Raw genomic sequence first — 21,373 nt, 5'->3', positions numbered from 1 at the left:
CTCTGTGTGTGTGTGTGTGTGTGTGTGTGTGTGTGTGTGTGTGTGTGTGTGTGTGTGTCTGTCTGTCTCTCTGTCTCTCTGTCTCTCTGTGTCTCTCTGTCTCTCTGTCTCTCTGTCTCTCTGTCTCTCTCTCTCTCTCTCTCTCTCTCTCACACACACACACACATACACATTTCCTTACTAGTTCTGGGTGTTCCTAACCTAGTTCTACTCATTCATGGATTTTACCTTATCTAGTACTTTTTTTCTGCTTTTTTTTTTATTGTGAAAATACTGTACAGAGGGGTTACAATTACATGGGCAAGATAATGAGTACATTTCTTATCAAGCATTGTAGCCTCCTCTTTGTTTCCCCTTCCCATCCCTTCCCATCTTACCCCCCCATTCTCCCCGCCTCCCCCACCAAATTTGTAAAGTTCATTTTCGACACAACAACTTATACATCGCATTGTTGCAATGGGTCCACCTTTTTTACCTTATCTAGTACTTTTTTTTTTTAACCTTATCTAGTACTTTTACCTTTTCTCTTTTTATCTTCTAGAACCTTTGTACCTTAAGGCAGATATACCCTAAGGCAGCCTCAGAGTACTTGTAAATTAAATATATTTGCCATTGTAACTCTTTCTTTAGAGCAGTTCTAGGATGAAAAGAAAAAGTACTTTATCAGATATGTGATAACAAATAGTTTCTCCACACGGTGCTAGTCTTTTTATTTTCTTAGTAGTATTTTTTTGTTTTATTTTGTTTGTTTTTTTACCTGTCCTGGGGCTTGAACTCAGGGCCTGGACACTGTCCCTGAGCTTCTTTTGGTTAAGGTAAGCACTCTCCACTTGAGCCACAGCACCACTTCCAGTGGTATCTTTTTAAGTTAAAAAAAAGTTTTGGATTTTGATGAGATCCAATTAATTTTTTCTATGGACCATGCTTTTGATTCTGTGTGTGTGTGTGTGTGTGTGTGTGTGTGTGTGTGTGTGTGTGTGTGTGTGTGTGTGCACGTGTGCGCTTGCACATGCATGCACAAAATAGTGCTTGAATTCAGGGCCTGAGCACTGAGCTTGCTTGCTCAAGTGAGCCACAGCTCCACTTCCAGCTTTTTTTTGGTTAATTGAAGATGAGAATATCAGAGTTTCTTGCCCAGGCTGGCTTTGAGCTACAGTCTTCAGATCGCAGCTTCCTAAATATCTAATATTACAGGGGTGAGCCACTGGCTCCTAGCTGGCTTCTTTTGATAATATTTATTTATTTGTTTGTTTGTTTGTTTGTTTGTTTATTTTTGCTTAACCCAAGGTCTTAAAATTTTGCTCCTAAGTATTCTTGTTAAGTTTTATTGTTTTGGCTCCTACACATAAGTACATGTTGTACTTTCTATTAATCTTTGTGTACAAGAGGACATCCTGATTATCTTAGCACCATAGTCTTTGTTTGTTTAGGGGCAGTATTGCAGTTTGAACTGGTGCTTTTCCGCTTCAGTCATGCCTACAACCCTTTTGGATCTGTTAATTTTGAGATATAGACTTCCTTCTTGCAAGACCCATACTCTTCTTTAAACTTCCTGCCATAAACAGTAAGACAGGCACACTCCACCACACCCAACCTTTTCTGATGAGATGGGGTCTGGGAACTTTTTGCCTGGGATGGCCTCAAATCACAGTCTCCTAATCTTTATTTCTTGAGTAGCCAGTAATACAGGCCTGGGCCACTGGATCCTGGCCAACACCACAGTTTTTGGTTTAAAAAAAAAATCTATCATTTTCCCAGTGAACGGTGTCCATATCTTTGTCAGAAACCAACTGACCATAAATGTACAGGTCTATTTCTGGACTCTTTTGTCCTATTGTCCATTCTATGCAAGTAATACAGTGCCTTGATAACTATGGGTTTATAGTAATTTTTGAAACCAGGAGGAAAACATCCTCCAACCTTGTTTCTTTACCTCCCCCCCCCAAATTGTTTTGATTATTCTAGTCATTTTACATTCCCATATAATTGTATGTTTTTATAAATGAGTGAACTAAAATGCCCAGAAAACATTTACTTTAAACCTCATTTCTGTGGCTCTGCTTTAAAAGCTCATAAATGATAGCTACCTAGTGCTTGTAAGCTCTCTGCCTGCTTTTAATCAGAAATCCTACAATTAGCAAGGCCCTGTTCTTCCCAACTCCACTTCGAGTCTCCTGACCTTTTCTTGTCTTAAATTTCCTCCAGTGGCTCCTCTCTAAATTTTTCTTACTAAGCTGAGCCCTGTTCTATGACACTGAATTAAGTATTTAATATATTGTTTTTTATTTAGAAACAACTTCCACTTTGCCAAAACGTCACTGCTTCAAAATATTACAAAGAACCGGCTGTTTAAAATAAAATTGATCCCAAGCAAATAAAATCTTGTGCTCCTGGAAGGGCACTGTGAGGATAGCTATTGTAAGTCAGCTAGCTCTACTCATAGATTTTTGTGAGCATTGCTATTTTTTGAGCATTGTTTTTTAAAATATAGCTTGCTTCTTTTAAGTCTGGACCAACACTGGCAGCAAGGAGAAGTGGGATTTTTGTCTATGCTAGTACTGGGGCTTAAACTCAGTGCCTAACCACTGTCTATTAGGATTTTTGCTCAAGATTGGTACTCTACTACTTGTGTCACAACTCCACTTCTGGCTTTTTACTGGTTAATTGGAGATAAGAGTCTCACGGGTTTTCCTTCCTAGGCTGCCTTCATACCACAATCCTCAGATCTTAACCTTCTGAGTAGCTGGGAGTATAAGCATTAACCACCTGCACCAGCTTGAGAAGTGGAAATTTTATCTAGCAACAGAATGCTATAGATTCAGAGAAGCTCATCAATCAGTTTCCAGAAGTAGCTAGATGAGAATACCAGTCCTATTAGACGTCTTGTGACCAGCTACCATCTAACATGATTCCTTCTATAAGAAGGCATTTATGAATAAAATAGTTTCCCTTTCCTTTTCCCCATTCATTTATCTTTATATTATCCTACCTCCTGACTATCTTTCTCTTCCTTAATCTCCTTATAGTAGTCGCTTTAAGAACAAGATATGGTATGGTCTTCTGGGAGGCAAGGAACTACTGCAGCGGTCTTACAGGAAACTGGAAGAACGATTGCACCTGGAGGTTAGTAGAAATGGAAGTGGTTGAAATCAAACAATGAGACCTGTTGAAACAGTTTTAATGGAGAGTGAAATGGGAAGAATGATAGAGTAAGGCTGAACAGTATATGATGTATACTGTGTGAAAACGTCACAGTTAAAACCCTCCTTGTGCAACTGATTTATGGTAATTTTAAAAAACTGTCATATAAAAAAGAAACAAGAGGGCTGGGAAGGTGGCTCAGTGGTAGAGAGCTTGCCTTGCATGCCTGAGGCCCTGGGTTCGATTCCCCAGCACCACATAAGTAAAAAGAAAAAAAGCTGTAAGTGGTGCTGTGGCTCAAGTGGTAGAGCACTAGCCTTGAGCTGAAGAGCTGAGGGACAGCGCCCAGGCCCAGAGTTCAGGCCCCACGACCGGACCCCAAAAAAAAAAACAAGAATGGTCCTTCCTGTGTATGAAAAAGGAAATTACATAGCCTTGGAAACTAACTTTCTCCTATGATCAAAGACTTGATTCTGTGATCCTCACTCACCATGCATGAAAGGAAGGGGAGGGCATGAGGATGAATTTCCTTTTTTGTGTGTGTATGCTGTTCCTGAGGCTATCCCTGAGAAGTGTTTTTGCTCAAGACTAGTGCTGGGCCACTTAAGCTATAGCTACACTGCCAGCTTTTTGGCAGTTAACAGGAAATAAGATTATTTTCCTACCTGTCTTGGCTTAAAACTTCTTGAGTAACTAAGATTACTGGTACGAGCTACCAGTACTCCACACATTTCCATTTATGGATAAGAAAATGATAGCACGAAGAAAAGAGAGGTCTGAGATGTAGCGGTGGCAAAGCACTTGCCTAGCAAGTGCAATATCCTAGGTTTGATCCCCAGTACCAAAAAAGAAAAGAAAAAAAGAGAAAGAAAGCCCTTTCCAATTTCCTTAAATTTCCTTTCACAGGGCTGGGGATGTGTCTCGCTTGCGTAGCAAGTGAAAGCCCCTGAGTTCAAACCTAATACTGCCTTAAGAAGGATATTTGGGGCTGTAGGTGTGGCTCAGTAGTAAAGCACCTGCTTTGTAAATGCAAGGAACTGAGTTAAAACCTCATCCACAATATAAAATGTCCCTTCACGTTGGGACATTCCAATGACAAAAGGAAGCATGCATGTAAAAGACAAGTCACGCAAAAGATAGTAACAGCTACTCTTTTTTTTCTTTCTTTCAGTGTGATGGAGAAGTTATCTCCTTGCCAAATCTGCAAGGAATTGTAGTGCTTAATATTACCAGTTATGCTGGAGGTGTCAACTTCTGGGGAAGCAATACAGCAACCACGGTGAGTATGGAACAGAGAATAGGGTGAGAGGAAGGCATGAACCTGGTAGTCTCTCAGAAAGGAGTTAGGATGGCTGGAGTGGGAAATGGCAAATGGGAGAAAAGGAAGTGGTCTGGAAATCTTTAACAGCAGCAGCTGTAGGATCATTTTTTAGACAAATTCCATCTCAGAATTAACTGAGTAACTTTCTCTGGGCTGTGGAGATGCTGCTTGATGGTAAATTCTTGGACCCAGAGCAACTAAGTCATAGCTATTTTTTTAAAGGGCAGCACTGCAGTTTAAAATCCAGGACTTGGTACTTGCTAGGCAGGTGCTTTACCACTGAAGCCATACCCACAGGCCTAGGCAACTACCATCCCAGAGCACAGAATTAACTAAATGCTTTAAGATTAGTTTAATTCTTAGGTGATACCTGGGCTTTTAAATTTTCCACTCCTCAGCCTTGACAGATCCTCAAAAGGTTACAGGCTGTATTCTTTTTCCTAAAGGGGTCTACCAACAAAATCTTCTGGAAACAAACCATGAACAATTTCCTCTGAACTTACCCAAGAAGGCCATGAGGCTTTAGGTATTAATAGTGCTAAATTGAACAAGGGGAAAAACAGCTTTGAGTTGTCATCTTAAAGGGGACTACAAAGTTATTGCAATATCATTATCCTTTTCCCAGATTAGCTTCCTCACCTAAACTTTTCCCTTTTTAATAACTTTTTCCCACTCTACATAAACTAGAAAAATATCATCAGGAGTCTTCAAAGCACAATTGTTGGCTATAGAAGAAGTATGGTTCTCAAAGGGGAGAGGGGATGTGACACAGTTCTTCCTCCTTAGGAATATGAGGCTCCAGCAATAGATGATGGGAAGCTGGAGGTCGTGGCAATCTTTGGTTCTGTGCAGATGGCCATGTCCCGCATCATCAATTTGCATCACCATCGAATTGCCCAGGTATGCATGGGGTTGGAGTGGCACCAAGAAGGGGCTGAGTTTTTTGGGGTCATGGGGTAATACCAGGGATTACTTGGGTATAGGAGTTATAAGGTGAAAGAAAGCTGGTTATCTGGCAGACAGGAAAGTGCTGGCTGAGGACAGAGATGGAAATGACAGGAACTAAAGAATAAAAGGTCATAGGAAACAGGTGTTTCTCCTTGGAACAATCTGATTCATAACTTTGCCATTGCTACTTCAGACTCAGGTTGTGACTGTGAGATTATCTATATTAGTCTACTGTGATTATTTCATTTTTTTCTTCTTTATTCTCTCTCCTCTTCTTTGGCAGTGCCGTGAGGTGATGATAACCATCGATGGTGAAGAAGGTATTCCAGTACAGGTGGATGGGGAAGCCTGGGTCCAGAGGCCAGGCCTAATAAAGATTAGATACAAGAATGCTGCCCAGATGTTGATGAGAGATCGGGTAAGAGGAGACAGGCCCATCTTGGGTCCTGACACTGCTTTATTTATAGCTAGCACATGAGTATGCAAATAAGAACTCCCCTAAAGGAAGTTCCATGCTCCTTGCACCCCAGTCACCTGGGGTGCTGGTTATAAATACAGACTTCTAGGTCCCACAGAAGACCCAATGAACAGAATGGAGAGAAGGGGTTCCTAGAGCTTGTATTTTGTAAAGAAATTCCTCAAGACATTGAAATACATAATGACATTTGCAAACCACTATCCAAGAGAAAGATACCAGGGCTAGAAGTAGAGGTGTGGCTCAAGTGGTAGGGTGCTAACCTTGAACAAAAAAGTTTAGGGATTGAATTCAAGCCTCAGCACTGGCGCACACACACACACACACACACACACACACACACACACACACACACAACACACACACAAATTATATTTGATAGTCTTACTCTAAATTCTATCACAATGTATATCCTATATTTGACAAAGAAAGGAGTATGAAAGGTACTCTACTCGCTGGTAATTGTGTCTTCATATCCAAGCTTCTTGAAAGCAATTATCTGTGTAATTTAAGACTGATCTCTTATAACCCAGAGTCTAAACAACAAAAACTAGAAGTACCTAGAACAGAAAAGATGTTAAATAGAGAAAGGCATAGATGGGTATACAGGGGAATGAACAGTGGACCCTGCTTCCTTTTTAACCACTATACCCACACATTACCAACAAATGTCAGACTCAGATCTGTCACATGCCCTCATAGCTACAGCAATCATTAGGATATGTCACTGTACCCATCTACAGGACTTTGAGAATTCAATGAAAATATGGGAAAACAAACATACTGAAATTCAAGCTATACCTCAACCCCAGCTGGACTCCCAAGAATCTCAAGACAGCCTCTCTGATGAGGAATATGCCCAGATGAAGCATTTAGCTCAGCTTGCAGAAAACCTCATTAGCAGGTAAGTGGACTGACTAGATACAGGATTAGGAAGAAGGAACAGTGAGAAGCAGCCAATTTTTGTCTGTCAGCTACTGGGGAAGTTGGCCTCAGAGAGGTATCTTATCCAATCCTCTGAAGATTAACAGCCCTGACAATTCTATGCATGAAATATTCTTTTTTTTCAGCATTTAGCTAGTTTCAAGATTTTTCCTTAGATCCAGAAATAAATATTGATTTCCTCCTGCTGCCAACCCAACAGAACTAAAAATGTTTATCCTTGCCTTTAACTATCAGAAAGGCCTTGGAGTTTCTTCAGGAATGAGCTACCCTTCTTTATTGTAGCCCCTCAACCTATTCAAATTCCTATATCTGTATCTAAATTCAGGAGAAAAAACATAAACAAGGATGAATACTTAGAGAAGAGTAAAAACATTTTCTGTTATTTGTGGCAACCTAGAGAACAAAAATAACAAGAGGGAATAAAGAGTTAAAATCCAGTACCTAGAGCTTTTATTTCTATACTTTACCCATCAGCATCTAGGCCAGAAACCTAAAGCTTCTGGTTCATCTATCTTTCTTTACTTTATTACAGCCTCAATGACCTGAGCAAGGTCCACCAGCATGTGTCTGTCCTCATGGATTCTGTAAATGCCAGCACTAACATCCTGAATGATCTATTTTATCCACAAGACACTGACAGTGAAGCAGCCGCAGTTTACTGTACTCCCATTGAGGTAAGGGGGAAGGGACAGATGAAGGACAGGAGTGAAATTAGATAAGAAAAGGGTTGAAAGGGAAGGAAGGTGAACCAGAGGTTGTGCATTAGCACATGGATCCAATGAAGAGAGTAGATGAGAAGGAAGGCATTCCTTGACTTTTTGAAAGGCAAGAAAAAGGCTACTTCCTTAGGGAATCCCACAACAGATTTCATCCATCTGAGGACAAGATTTCTTTCCCAATAGCTATCCATAGCCTCAGGAAAAAATGTTAATGAGTGGATAGAAACTTAGTCTCGGACCTTCCTTATCCCAGGTGGTTTGTTGTGTAACCTCAGAAGATGACACTCACCACTGTAACCAGAGCTTCAGAGTGCTTTGGCTTCCCTCCTGTAGGAAAGGTCCAGATAAGACACTTAGTGTCAAATGTAGAATCTCATGGTTTACCCACTCTCAAGAGATCTAAATGATGCTTTAGAAAGCAACTTTAGGCCAGGTACCAGTAGTTCACGTTTGTAATCTTAGACACTCAGGAAGATGAGATCTTTTGATCATGATTCAAAGCCAGCCCAGACAGAAAAGTCCTTGTGAAACACTCATCTCCAATTAACCACTCCAAAATCAGAAGTGGTGCTGTGGCTGCAGTTGTGGAGCACTAGCCTTGAGCACAAAGAAGTTCAGGGGCAGCATCCAGGCCCCGAGTTCAAGCCCAAAACCAACAATAAAAAGAGTAACTTTAGCTTTGTATATCATCTTTACAATAAAAAGTCCTTTTGTTAAAAAATAAAGAAAAGTAACTTTAGAACTGGAGGATATTGATAAGTGGTAGAACCCTTGGCTAGAAGGCAGAAGTCCCTGGGTTAGATCTTCAGCACTGGAAAAAAGATAATTTTAAGGCAAGTGCTAGTGGCTTGTGCCTATAATCCTAGCTACTTGGGAGGCTGAAATCTGAGGACCATGGTTCAAAGCCAACCTGGGCATGAAAATCCATGCGATGCTGATCCCCAATTAATTACCAAAAAGCCAGAAATGGAGCTGTAGCTCAAGTTATAGCAAAAAGTTCAGGGACAATGTCCAGATCCTGAGTTTAAGCCCCAGGACTGGCACAAAAATATAGGCAACTTTAGAACTAGATAAAATATAATAGAGCCAGGGTTTGCTAAAATGTGTGTTGACTATTTTTGGCCATAACTTAGTTAGAGGAGGCCCAGAACCTAAGGCCTATATAGTTGGGCCTAACTCTATTAGGCAGGACTAAGATAATTTTAGCCTATGGACAATTAATCTCCTCATATTTGCTCTCTGATTTACATATTTCCTATTTCCCTATACCCACTATACCTAATAAAGGATGCTAAAAGCTAAGTTGTGCTGTGCCAATTTATAGGATGCACCTGTACTAGTTAAAGCTAGTATCAGTTCTGATTGGTTGGTGCACTTGTTGTGCTATATTTTGAATATTACTTTTTCATTTAGAGCCCACATCCTACTAGCCTGTTCCTACATTCCAATGGAGAAGCCAACTGCATGCTTACTAACCAACAACTCCTCTGTCTTTGTCCACTTCCTTTCCATTCCTTTCCTTTCCTTCTTCTCTCAGACTCTAAGCAGAAATGACGCAGTAGATGTTACATTTAGTCTTAAAGGGCTCTACGATGACACCAAAGCTTTCCTGGAAGAAAACTTGGTGAGTGCAGGGGGTTGGAGCATGGGAGGGCAAAGCATCCCATGTAAAGATGGCGACAGTTTGTACCTAATTCAAGGGTACTGGAAACATGGGAACATTTTGCCTGCCCAGAAGTTTTGCTTTGTCAACCAGGATTGTCACTGATTTTATTACTTCATAGATAATGCTAAGTCATAGGGATTACATACCCTTGAAAGAAAATATCTCCCTTGGCAAATATCTCCCAGGTAGATTAGGCTAATCAAACGTAGAGTGTTGTTCTCTTCATACCTTATACAACATAAAAGAGTGAGTTCTGAGCTGCTTTATAGATCCCAAGTTTCTATATACCTCTTTCTCTATGTACAAAGAAGGCAATTTGAAATAAAGGGATGACTGGAGAAATCTGGGCTCAAATTTTAAACCTGTTACTTAATACTTACATATTTTTAAGGCTGCCATAGCTAAGTATCAAGAACTTAGAACAACAGAAACCTACTGTCTTGCAGTTCTAAAAGCTAGAAATCCCAGATCAAGAAGTCAGCAGGGTTGTACTCCCTGAAACTGGTAGAGAAAGACTTTCTTTCCTTTTTCTATTTCTGGTGGTTTGCTAGAAATCTTTGGTGTGTGTTGGTTTATAGCTCTATCATTCTAATCTGTCTTCAGCTTCACATAGCATTCTCTTTGTGTCTGTCTTACTGTCTTCTAAGGACATGAGTAATGTTGAGCTGGAGTCTGCCCTATCCAATATGACCTCAACAATAATTATATCTGCATTGACTTTGATTCCAAATGAAGTCATATTGGGAATTGGGACTTCAACATTTGAGGGGACACAATTCAACTCAAAATACTAGCTGTGTGAAGTAACTTCACACCTCTGGGTATTTATTTCCATAACTACAAAATATGAGTTACAATCCTTAGCAGTCTAAATTGTTGTGAAGATTTAATAAACTATTATAATCTAGTGCTGGTGACTCAAGCCTACCTACTCAAGAGACTGAGATAGAAGGATTGTGGTTTGAAGCCAGTCCACGAAGAAGAGTCTGTGAGATTCTTATCTCCAACTAACTAGAAAAATGCTAGAAGTGGAGGTGTGGCTCAAATGGTATAGCATCAGCCTTGAGCAAAAAGCCACAAAAGTTCTATTGAAAGAAAAGTAGATAATGAGGAAGGAAAGTAAGGCCAGGTTAGATTGTCTGTAAGACTGTCAGAGTTAAATATATAACTGTTTTTGTGTTCCAAGCTCATTACCTACTGGAATATAAATAATCTTCTGAATTAGAGATTGTCTTAGAAAAATCTATTTTAATCTTCTATGACATTATTTGGAGTTTATACTGTGGGTTCTGGTGGCTACTATGGAACACTTAAGCTTGGTTTCCCAAAACTATGGAACAAGTCACCTGGAACTTGTTTTTAATTACTAAGAGAAAATGGCTAGGGGTTACAGCCTATTGAGGCGGGTCCTCTGTCAGAAAGGAAATATTTGAGGCAGTGTCTCTCTAGCTCTCTTTCCTCACTTCACAAAATAGCTTTTAAATTATAGAACGTATATAATACAGATTCCTCCAGCATCTAGCCAACTAGAACGTGTTGTATGAAAGGTAGGATCTTGAGATATGGTTCTATTAGTCATTTGATCCTGAGTACTAAACTTCTTTGAGTCTGATTTCTCACTTATGAAATGAGAATCAAAGTATCTTGGTAAGTATTATAAAGCTATTGTGGGAGCTGGAATAACATTGTGTGCACAGTGCCTAACATACACCATGTGCTCAAAGCTTGGTAGCTATTATTCTAGAAGGACTCTAGGATGGCTCCAGGAACTTGAGGTGAAGTGTAGGACTCTTGTCCTAGACCCTAAGCTGTAAGGGAAAACTCAGTGCTAATTCATGCTGAACAAAAAACTTTTACTTGCTAAACTGTGAGCATACTCAGCCCCAAGAAGAGTCCAACCTTTCTTGGAAAAGAAAAAAGAAAACGGATTATAGACCAAAGGAGCTATAAATTCTCACCCTCTAGTATCTTCCCCACAAGCAGGGACTGGTAGTAGGGAAGAGAACAAGAGTCTATGAAGGCAGGTGCTGGGCATTGGACACTCACTGATTTTCCTGTCTGTACTAGTTGAGAAATGCTGAAGATAACACCACACTACAAAATGCTCTAGATGCCATGAATAGAGAGTTTGAAAAGCTATCAGAGATCGCTTGGATGAATCCTATCCTTGTTCCAGAGGTGAGTAACCTGGAAAGTTGGAAATAAAAAGGAAGAAAGGAATTTTCCCTTGATTCCTTACCTTTCCATGTGGGTCCCTACATAGTGCCTGATGTAATAGAGGGAGTTAGTCGCAGATTTCAACTTCAACCTGGATGGGACATCCTGCTCCCCTTAAGAAGGCAGAAAACATGAAAAGTTAGATGACTAAGGAAAAATAACCAGAAAAAAAAGACCAACCCTATAGCAGGACATGTTCAAGAAAGAAAAGGGATGGACTCCAGTAGGTCACACCCATAATCGTAGCTACTCAGGAGGCTGAGATCTGAGGACCTTGATTCAAAGCCAGCCCAGGCAGCAAAGTCCATGAGATTCTTTTTTTTTTTTTTTTTTGGTCCGGTCGTGGGGCTTGAACTCTGGGCCTGGGCTCTGTCCCTCAGCTCTTCAGCACAAGGCTAGTGCTCTACCACTTGAGTCACAGCGCCACTTCCGGCTTTTTGCTTATGTGGTGCTGAGGAATCGAACCCAGGGCCTCATGCATGCAAGGCAGGCACTCTACCACTGAGCCACCTTCCCAGCCCTCTATGAGATTCTTATGTCCAGTTAACCACCAAAAACCTAAAAGTGGAGTGGTGGCTTGTGAGAAAGGAAGAATGAATGAAATAGACAGACAGAGAGAGAGGGGGGGGGGGAAGGAAGGAAAGAAGGAAGGAAGGAAGGAAGGAAGGAAGGAAGGAAGGAAGGAAGGAAGGAAGGAAGGAAGGAAGGAAGGGAGGGAGGAAGGGAGGGAGGGAGGGACGGAGGGATGGAGGGATGGAGGGATGGAGGGAGGGAGGGAAGGAGGGAGGGAGGGAGGGAGGGAGGGAGGGAGGGAGGGAAGGGAAAGAAAAAAAGCAAGAAAATGGAAAACAAGGAAGGTCAAGATTGTTTTTTTATGTTATTCTGACTGTAAACTTTCCCTACTCAGTACCTGCTACCAGTGCTTAAAGTTCATCTGGTTCATACCAGCATGGCCATACCAGCTGTTTACAGGCAACAACTGTTTAAGTGATGTTCAGGTCATATTGATAGTTAAATCTTCCAAATGCTATCTCTCCCTGCTGCTTCCAGCCTGTGACCTTGTCCCTGACTCCTGCCACTGTGAGGTTAGCAAGATCTTTCCAGTGCCTGCCTCAGCAGATATGTGGCTTAAGAGAAAATAAAGAATGGCCAGGCACTGGTGGCTCAGGCCTATGATCCTAGCTACTCTGGAGGCTGAGATCTGAGGATTGCAGTTCCAAGACTGCCTGGGCAGGAAGGTCGGTGAGACTCTTACCTCCAATTAACCACCCAAAAACCAGAAGGAGTTGTGGCTCAAAGTGATAAGAGTACTAACCTTGAGCAAAAACAGTTCAGGGACAGTGCCCAGGACTGACAAAAAAAAAAAAAAAAAAAAAAAAAGAATGGCAATAGCATAGTTATAAGGATGATGTCATTTTTGACAACTATGAGTTGTGCTTTGAGTTTGTGCTTTTCTCTAACTTTGAAGAATTATCCCTTTTTCATAAATTAAATAACTCAAATATGCTCACACATAATTAAATTATCTCTGTGTGATCTCTCAGTTTTTCTTAAAAATTCCCTACCACAGAAACATTCATTTCAATCTGTTAGAATCTCTGCCCCCTCACTATACTTCTTTCTGGTTCCAATACCAGTTATATGCATGTGAACAAGCTATATACATACTTAGACATGTGTACTGCCATTTTGGAGAACAATCCATATAAATAACATATCTTAAAAATGAAAACATTTTCTTGCATGTTTTTGCTGATGACCCAAGTACCTTAGGCCTTTTGTACTCAATATTCTTGATTAGTAATACTCTGGGGAAAGAAAACTTACTGTTAGAGAGTAAGAAAGGTAATCTCTTTATCCCCATTACATAATTACTTAGTACAGCTATGTCTTACCAAGCTCCTAAGCTAGGCAAATGGGATAGATATTAAAATAAATTAGACAAATAAAATAAATTAGACAGTTTATACCCTGAGATCCTAATTTATATGGGAATCTCCCTGGCCTAGGACATAAGCTCTTTTCTGAGCTCCAGAAGGAGGCTATAAGAAGATAGGCAGAGGGAAGTCAGCGACTTTGCTGGGGAAAACAAGATTAAGAGTCAATTATTCATTGGGCTTTCCAAGGCTTTGGTGGCAAGTACAGCCTTGTGCCTTTCCTTGAGGTTAATTCTGAAAGCTGGTATACATAGCCAGGAGTAGTAGTATGGCATAGAGGGTAAAGTAGAAGTCAGAGCAGGAAGAGAAGGAAGATAAGTTTATACTTTTCTCCTAATAGAGAGGATTGGAGGTATAAATAATCCTGAAAGGAAGATGACCCCAGTGCCTTGGAATATGTTTGGCTGGATTTTATGGCAAGAAAGTCAACCTCAGATTGTTATGCTGAGACTAATAGCATACTGATAACACTTTCTTAGGAGTGAGACTCAACCAGCAGGCTTATATTATCTGCAAAAAAGAGAGCCCATATTCATAATTAGAGATGTAGTTAAAGAGTCCTTTGCATTCTAGACTGGAAGTGGGTAGCCTGGAAGGCCAGGTTTTTTTCCCTATAGGAGGCACTTGGTTAAGAGATTGAGCAGGGATTCATCAACTGTATGTATGAAAGAAAGAGAGGATTTTTCTAATTCATGCAAGTGTCATGAGCTAGCTAAGATACTGATCGTTTCACACTTCTAATCCCTGGTCATATGATTTCACATGTAATATTTAAATCTCCCTGAACCTCTGCTTTATTTCTAATATAAAAATTATATGAAACACTTTGGTGTATTGTAGTATTTTGAAGCTTATAGGAGAACATTTATTGACCTATCTAGCAAGGTACCTGGCAATGAGTAGGCTCTTGGTAATAATCAATTCTTTTCTCAGGATGTGTCCAGTGAGTAGGAGTGTCTCCCATATCTAGATAGAGAGTAGATCAGCCTGTATTATGTAGCTCTCCTGTTCACCACCTTACTGGACCCATAGGAATTATTTTGGAATGTTAAGTAACTACCATTTCAACCTTCTTCTTGCTTTTGTTTCCCAGGAAAAGTCTTCTGATACTGATAGTAGAAGCCTCAGGATAAAAGCTAAATTTCTCAAATTTGGGAAAAAAAAGCTAGAAGAGGAAGACAAGCCTAAAGCAGCCCCAAGATTCCATGGTTTTCTTGGTAAGTCTCCTCTATAAGCATAGAGCTGATGGAAAAATACCCAGTAGCTTGGGTGCCTCTAAGGAACCTGATGCCCCCATTTAAAATATTCATTGGTGTGGTAGTTATGGAGAATCCAAGTGGTTTTCAATATTAGTTAATGTCAAGCAGTCTCTTAGACAATGTAAGAGTTAAAAGGTTATATGGCACTAGTAGGGGGACAATTTGAGAAGGAATATTTCTATGTAGCACAACAATTTCTATGCACAACTGAAAAGAAAATGCAATCAAACAATTATTTTTCTGCTTGAATCATTTCTAAGCATAGGAAAAGGTTAAATTATCCATCTAAATACTTTCTGCTATATATATATAGCTAGTCCTTAGAAATAGGAAATAAAAGTTTTCTACAGATTTGTTTGATTTTGGTTCTATCTTGTCCTTCTTAAGCATTGTTGGCAAGTCAATGTGAACTAAAGAAAGTTATTATAGGTGTTAGTTGTGTTAACTCTGATATCTATAGTCTCTACTAAATCCAGAGCCCAGACAACCTGAAAACTTATGAGATAATAGCAGTAGCAGGCATCAGAAAAAAGGCTAGATGGTATCAGTTTGTTTTGGTCTTGAAGAACTAAGTGTTCGCCCAGATACCAAGAGAGAATATCTTGGAATAAGAGGTATTTTCCCAAGTATGGTCAACCTAGTTTGATTCCTTAAGAATCTGCCAGATGGTATTCCATGGTATTTGAGAGCAGTTCTTTCTAAAGTCTGAAAGAACTGATATCCATTCCATAGAATATCAGGCTTTAAAAATTCTTCCCAGAAAAGGATTAGAGTTATCTTGTATTTTGTTTTTCTATTAAAATGTATTTTTTGTCAGTCAAGGGGCTGAACTCAGTGTTTGAGACCTTGTCCTTGAGTTTGTCTGCTTAAGGCCAGTGCTCTACCACTTTGAGACACAGCTCCACTTCCAGTTTGGGGTGGTTAATTGTAAGAGTCTCATGGACTTTTCTGCCCAGGCTAGCTTTGAACCACATTCCTCAGATCTCAGCTTCCTAAATAGCTGGATTACAGGCATCAGCTACCAGTGCCTGGCTTAAAATGTATTTAGTTTCAAAAACTTCCTCCCATTTGTGTTTAGCTCATATGGTATCAGCTGGCCTTCTCAATGATTCAGAGACGGTTGATAAAATAGAAGCAAACCAGTTTATCTCCTAATAGAATTTTTACTCTCTTTGAGGTTCACATATTTGAGCATCTGGCAAAGTACTAACCTTATTATTTCCATCCTTATTTTTTTCCTCTGAAGGGAATCTGTGGCATCGCAGATATCGCAAAGATGAAACAAAGGGTGATGATCTTCCAACATCATCAAGTTCTCAACTGTAGCCCTTGAGATCTGGAAGAACTCAAAGCACTTAGAATTCTACTAAAACTCTGAAAACCTCAATATAGGCTGGACTAAATTATTTCTGAACAAACATGAGCACCACCAAGAAAGACCCTCAAATTCCTTGCATTAATACATTGTCCCTGGACTTAATCAGGTCTCCTTAGAGGTTTATATTTTCTCATTGGCCAAAGATTCTTGTTCTGAGTTGTCTTGTTCAGTTCCCCTTCTCTTTGTATATCTTGAGCAACTACTACAGTGTATATTTGGATAAGCTCTTTCTGAATGGCCTGGGGTCTGTAGGGATCCAAGGAGGGTACCTCATCAGGGAGTTTGGGAATGGCTTTTTCTCACTGGCAGAGAAATTGTTAATCCAAATGAATGAATGAATGAATGACTCTCAGAGAGATGAAAACATAGGGGAAGGACAGCTAAACTTGGTTGAGTTTCTTCCTCAATCCCTGCCAACTACAAATTGAAATTTCAAAAGATGTCCCCTAGTTGGGTCATTAAGATGATCTAGGTCCTGGGGGCTTTTCTGCTTGCCTGCTACAATGATTATTTGAAATCTTTCCTCTCAGACATGGGAGTCAATCTCTCTCACTTGCTAGCTTGCTTGCATTCTCATATTCTGTTCTCTTTCCTCTTACTCTCAACTCTTATTTTATAATCTCTTGCTCTCACTTTTTTCTCTCACACTCTCTTCTCTTACTTTCTCTCTCCTATATATATTCTCTCTCTCTCTCTCTCTCTCTCTCTCTCTCTCTCTCTGCAAATATTTTTCCTTGTGTGCATGTATGTCATTGCACATGTTCAGGTGGTGCTCTGGTGGCTGGGTGGGTGCATTGGTTGGAATTCACCCCTCAGGGCAACCATACAGGCTCCCTTCCTGCTGCCTCACATGCCTCCATGGAGTTTCCCTGCATTTGCGCTGGATTTTTAACTAAATGTTTTGCCGCTGTGCTGCAGTATAGATTATATAGAAAGACATAAAGATGTATATGTATATATAAATATATTTTTAAGAACTGAAAATACAACTCAACCTCTAAGTGACCCTCTAATTTATTGTGCTAACCCAGGAATCTTTCCCTACTCCCATTATTCTGCACACACATACATCTCTGCCCTAGTTCTTGGTGGAGCTTCTAATTTTTGGTGCATTTTTAGTGTCTTAGAAGTAGCTGGGATCTATCTATATCCCAGTTGAATCTGACACCCACTTAAAATTCTGAACCAGGCCACGGAAGGGGAACAAAAATACTAATGTCCTACAGAAGGGGCTAGGAGGGCATATGCTGCCTTTTATGCTTTGTCCTGAATACAACATCAGCAATTGCCCCAATGTATATTGCCCTCTTCCCCAATAAAAAGACTACATGGAGCAACCAGATCTTGAGCTCTGCTGCTTGGATGCCCAAGCTAGGGACTGTCTTACAATCAAGTCACAGCCTACACTCTTCTCCATATTGACTCAGTCTCCAAATTATCTTCAAAGCTCTCATCTTGTCCCTTTCCCTTGAGTAACAGAGGGCCAATCAGAATGACTAGAAAGAACATGGACCTGGGGAAATAAAAACTTAAAAGTCCATCATGGTTCTAAAGTACTTGTGAAAACAAACTAAGCCTAAATTGCTCCAAATTCTAAATTGATTTTTTTAATGTATGTTCATAGTCAGGCAAATCTACTCAAAACCCACCACCAGAGAGGTTTTCTCTGTATTCTTCTTATACCCACACCTCATCCTCAATTCATATCTTTGGAGAAGTTGTCCCTACCCACTATCAAAAGAAATTCAGAAAACTGGCCTCTCCTCACTTCTCAACTTAGTGTCTCAGTCCCCTGACTCAGTCTAATGGCTGGTTCATTGAGGTGCACAATCCTGACTCAAGCACTGGTTCTCAACTCTAGAAACACCAGCCTAACCCACTTAAACCAGCCACCTGTGTTCCACCTCTGCAGGGGTAAGGAGAAAAATACTAAAAAAAAAAAAAAAAAAAAAAAAAAGGAATAGTCTCCAAACGTCTGATGGCTGTGCCAGACCAAAAACAAAGTCCTAGCTCTACAACTAAAGAAGAAAGTCAGTGTGAAAATATGACAGAAAACATTTTTAAATTCATTTAAGCATCAAAATGTGTTAACTTACAGTATCTGAGTGGGGAGTGTGCTGTTGCTGTGACTTTGGCTTTTTCTGCCTCACTTGTTTTTCCCAGGAGGAGGTATTCAATCTAATTAGCAAGATCTCCATTGTAGTTGACTTGGCTCCTCCTTGGCTGCACAAATTAACATCTGAACACACACTCACAGAGTTGGAAACCAAGTTGCATTCTTCTCAGAGGAACCTTTCCCAAAGGGAAAATTTCCAGACAAACTTAAGGAAATAGAAGGAAGTCTTATCTTAGCAGTGACTAGGCAGGGCTATGTCTTGTAATTATTTTGATCACTGATGATAGTGAACCGTAATAGAAATCCATCTCTTGTGCTTACTTTGCTGAAGTATTTACTATTGATCAATGTGCACTGTAATTCTGATATTGCTCTATTGTACCATCTGGATTCCCTTTCATCCTCTCTGTCCTTCCACCTGAGTCAGAGTGATATTGAATCAAACCACCTGGATTTGGGACTAGAGCCAAAAATGGAGCCGAACCATTAGATAACAAGGCCCAGGAGCAGAAATGGCTTGCTAAATCACTCAGTTACCTTCTTGCTGAACACCTGCTCGTGTATGTACTAAATTGCACACAAAAGCAAGAAGTGATGGTTCTCTTCAGAGAGTTGCCTTGGCCATTGAGAACATAAGCTCCTTTCAGGACTTCATTGTAACCATGATTGCAATAATATGATTGTTCAGGTGGTGGGACCAGTCACCAAACATCCATCTCAGTTATGCCCAGAAATCATTAGGAGCCAAAGCTCTGAGGTTTGGTTGCATCTTTGATACCAGTTGCAAAAGAATTGCTATGTGGGTAATTCCTGTTTGGAAGAAAAGTAGGGAAGGAAAAAGCTAATAGATTTGAGTTACCACTAATGACTTCTGGTGTCAATACTATAGGAGATAAGCAGTTATCCATAATAGGCCCTGTACTGGATTTTACATACAGGACAAGGGAAGAGTAAGGAAGAGATTCAGATTAATAATGAAGTTAGAAGAAACAGCTCAGGTCAACAACATCTTCCCTCAGGACACAAATCGAATTTGTTTCATAACAAATAGAAACGAATACCAAAGCAACCAAACCATTCACACCATTCCATCTTATAAGGGACTTTGATTGGCTATATGGTTTGTGGAAATATATTTATTAATCTGCTAATCTGTAATTCATTGTTTTCTTTCCTGTGATTTTGTTTTTGTTGTTGTTTCCTCAGAGGCCTCTGCAAATAAGCAGGGCCAGGGGCTGGCTGGGGGAGGAAAATGGGAATAGTCATGGAATAACTGGAACAAAACAGAAAACAAGATCCACAAAGTGTGCCTATTCCTCTCCCCAACCCCCAAAAATGGAGCACCAGTCCTCAAAGTTAATGATGTATTGCTTCTTAAAATATTTTAATAAATGAATAAATATAACCAATGCCAGTGCCTCATCATTTACTTCAATATGGGGTGTTGAATGGGTAGTAGAAATAAGGGAATGTACTAGAGTAAACTTTCAAACTCTAAACATGTAACTATGTCAAGTAAGGCTGGGCAACAGTAAGACTGAACATCAGAGTTAATCATAATACTAAAAGAGCTTCCACAAGGAATCTAAAACATAGCTAAAACTCAACACAATAGTGTGGGTAAATATCTGCTACTGTAATTGTCCTAGAAGCCAATTCTCTGCAGGATACAGATCTCAATAAAGGAATTAGTTGGTAACAATGTTTGACAAGAAAAGTACTCATTACCATACATATGTAACTGTAACCCCTCTGTACATCACCTTGACAATAAAAAAATAAATAAATGAATTAGTTATTAGAGACATGAAGTGAGCCAGGAATACAGGCTAGGCTGTCTAAAACACCTTGAAAAAATATCTCTATACCTCCATCACACAGTTTCACCATATAGCCTAAGCTAGCTTTGAATTCATGATCATCCTGTATCAACAAGTGCTGACATTACAGACATAAACTACTTCATTCAGCATTCTAATTTCAGAACTTTCTAAGACTAATAGTAGTACACTTTCATATGTCAGCTTGTAAAAAAGCCAGGCATCTAGGGCTAATGCCTGTAATCCTAGAAACTCAGCAGGCTGAGATTTGGGGATTGCAGTCAGGCCAGGCAGAAAAGTCCATGAGACAGTTATCTCTAATTAACCACCAAAAAGCCAGAAGTAGAACTGTGGCTCAAGTGGTGCTACTCTTGAGCAAAAAAGCTCAGGGACAATGGTCAGCCTTTGACTTCAAATCACTGTGAATGCTAGAGATGTAGCTTGGTGGTAGAGTATTTACCTAGCATATAAAAAGCTGTGGGCTCAATTGGCAGCACCACAAAAGAAAAAAAAAAAAGAAAAGAAGAAAGAAAATCAACATTGTGGTACTAGCATAAAGACAGATATCATATAGTAAATGAAAAAAAGGAATAGAATTATAAATTTCAAAATAAGCTTTTGTATTTATAGCTAATTTCCAAAAATGATACTGAAAAAAGGGGGGAAAAACAATTTTTTCAAGAAAGGGCCTAGAAAAAAAACAACAATATCCACATGTAAAATAATGAAGTCAAGTGCTACCTCAGACATATATCAAAATTACCTCAAAATTGATTTGAAACAAAATGGAACAGCTAAAACTATTTTCAAACCTTATAAAAACATATGTATTAAAAAAGTGGGAGGTGGAGTGATGGCTCAAAGTGGTAGAGCACTAGCCTTGAGTGAAAAAGCTCAGGGACAGCACCCAGGTCCCGAGTTCAAGTCCCAGGACTGACAAAGGAAAAATAAAAAATAAAAAAAATTGAAGATGGGGTCTCACTATGCTGCCCACGCTGGTCTCAAATATGTGGGCTTAAATTATCCTCCTGCCTTAGCCTCCCAAGTAGTTGGAACTATAGGCATGTGCCACCATGCCCAGCTTCTGTATACATTTTTATTACCTTGGATTACATGATGATTTTAAGATGACATCAAAATTTTAAATGTCAAAAAGTAGATAGAGTTGGACTTTATTGTAACTATAAACTTTTATGTTTTGAATCACACTATGAAAGAAATGAAAAAAATCTATATAATGAGAAGAAATTAAATATATATATGATTTACATAAGAATTCATATAATTCAATAACAAAAAGACAAAGGCCCATTGTTTAAAAAAACAAGTCCATCACAGGGATAGAGAAACACCCCTCAGCACAGACTCTCCTCAAGCCAGATAGCATCTGTCAATCTGTCTGTAGAAAGTAAACATATGAGACATTCTGCC

The 21,373-nt window shown here is 39.7% G+C and overlaps 1 protein-coding gene across 1 annotated transcript in view; it reads left to right on the top strand.

Annotated features, from left to right (window-relative positions):
- Nucleotides 1–16,058, top strand: part of Dgkk (diacylglycerol kinase kappa) — a 118,582-nt gene extending 102,524 nt beyond the window's left edge. The window contains exons 19-28 of the mRNA XM_070025730.1: nt 3,027–3,123; nt 4,313–4,420; nt 5,249–5,362; nt 5,694–5,828; nt 6,629–6,789; nt 7,363–7,504; nt 9,087–9,173; nt 11,283–11,393; nt 14,463–14,586; nt 15,875–16,058. Coding sequence (XP_069881831.1) covers nt 3,027–3,123; nt 4,313–4,420; nt 5,249–5,362; nt 5,694–5,828; nt 6,629–6,789; nt 7,363–7,504; nt 9,087–9,173; nt 11,283–11,393; nt 14,463–14,586; nt 15,875–15,954 — 1,159 coding nt within the window. The 3' untranslated portion in view covers nt 15,955–16,058. The remainder of the gene's footprint in view (nt 1–3,026; nt 3,124–4,312; nt 4,421–5,248; nt 5,363–5,693; nt 5,829–6,628; nt 6,790–7,362; nt 7,505–9,086; nt 9,174–11,282; nt 11,394–14,462; nt 14,587–15,874) is intronic.
- The last annotated feature ends 5,315 nt before the right edge of the window (nt 16,059–21,373 follow it).

The sequence above is a fragment of the Dipodomys merriami genome, unplaced genomic scaffold (genome assembly GCF_024711535.1).
Source record: "Dipodomys merriami isolate MVZ:Mamm:240054 unplaced genomic scaffold, mDipMer1.0.p SCAF_171, whole genome shotgun sequence".
In the NCBI taxonomy this organism is placed as follows: domain Eukaryota; kingdom Metazoa; phylum Chordata; class Mammalia; order Rodentia; family Heteromyidae; genus Dipodomys; species Dipodomys merriami.
This window is presented reverse-complemented; position numbering and strand designations above follow the sequence as displayed.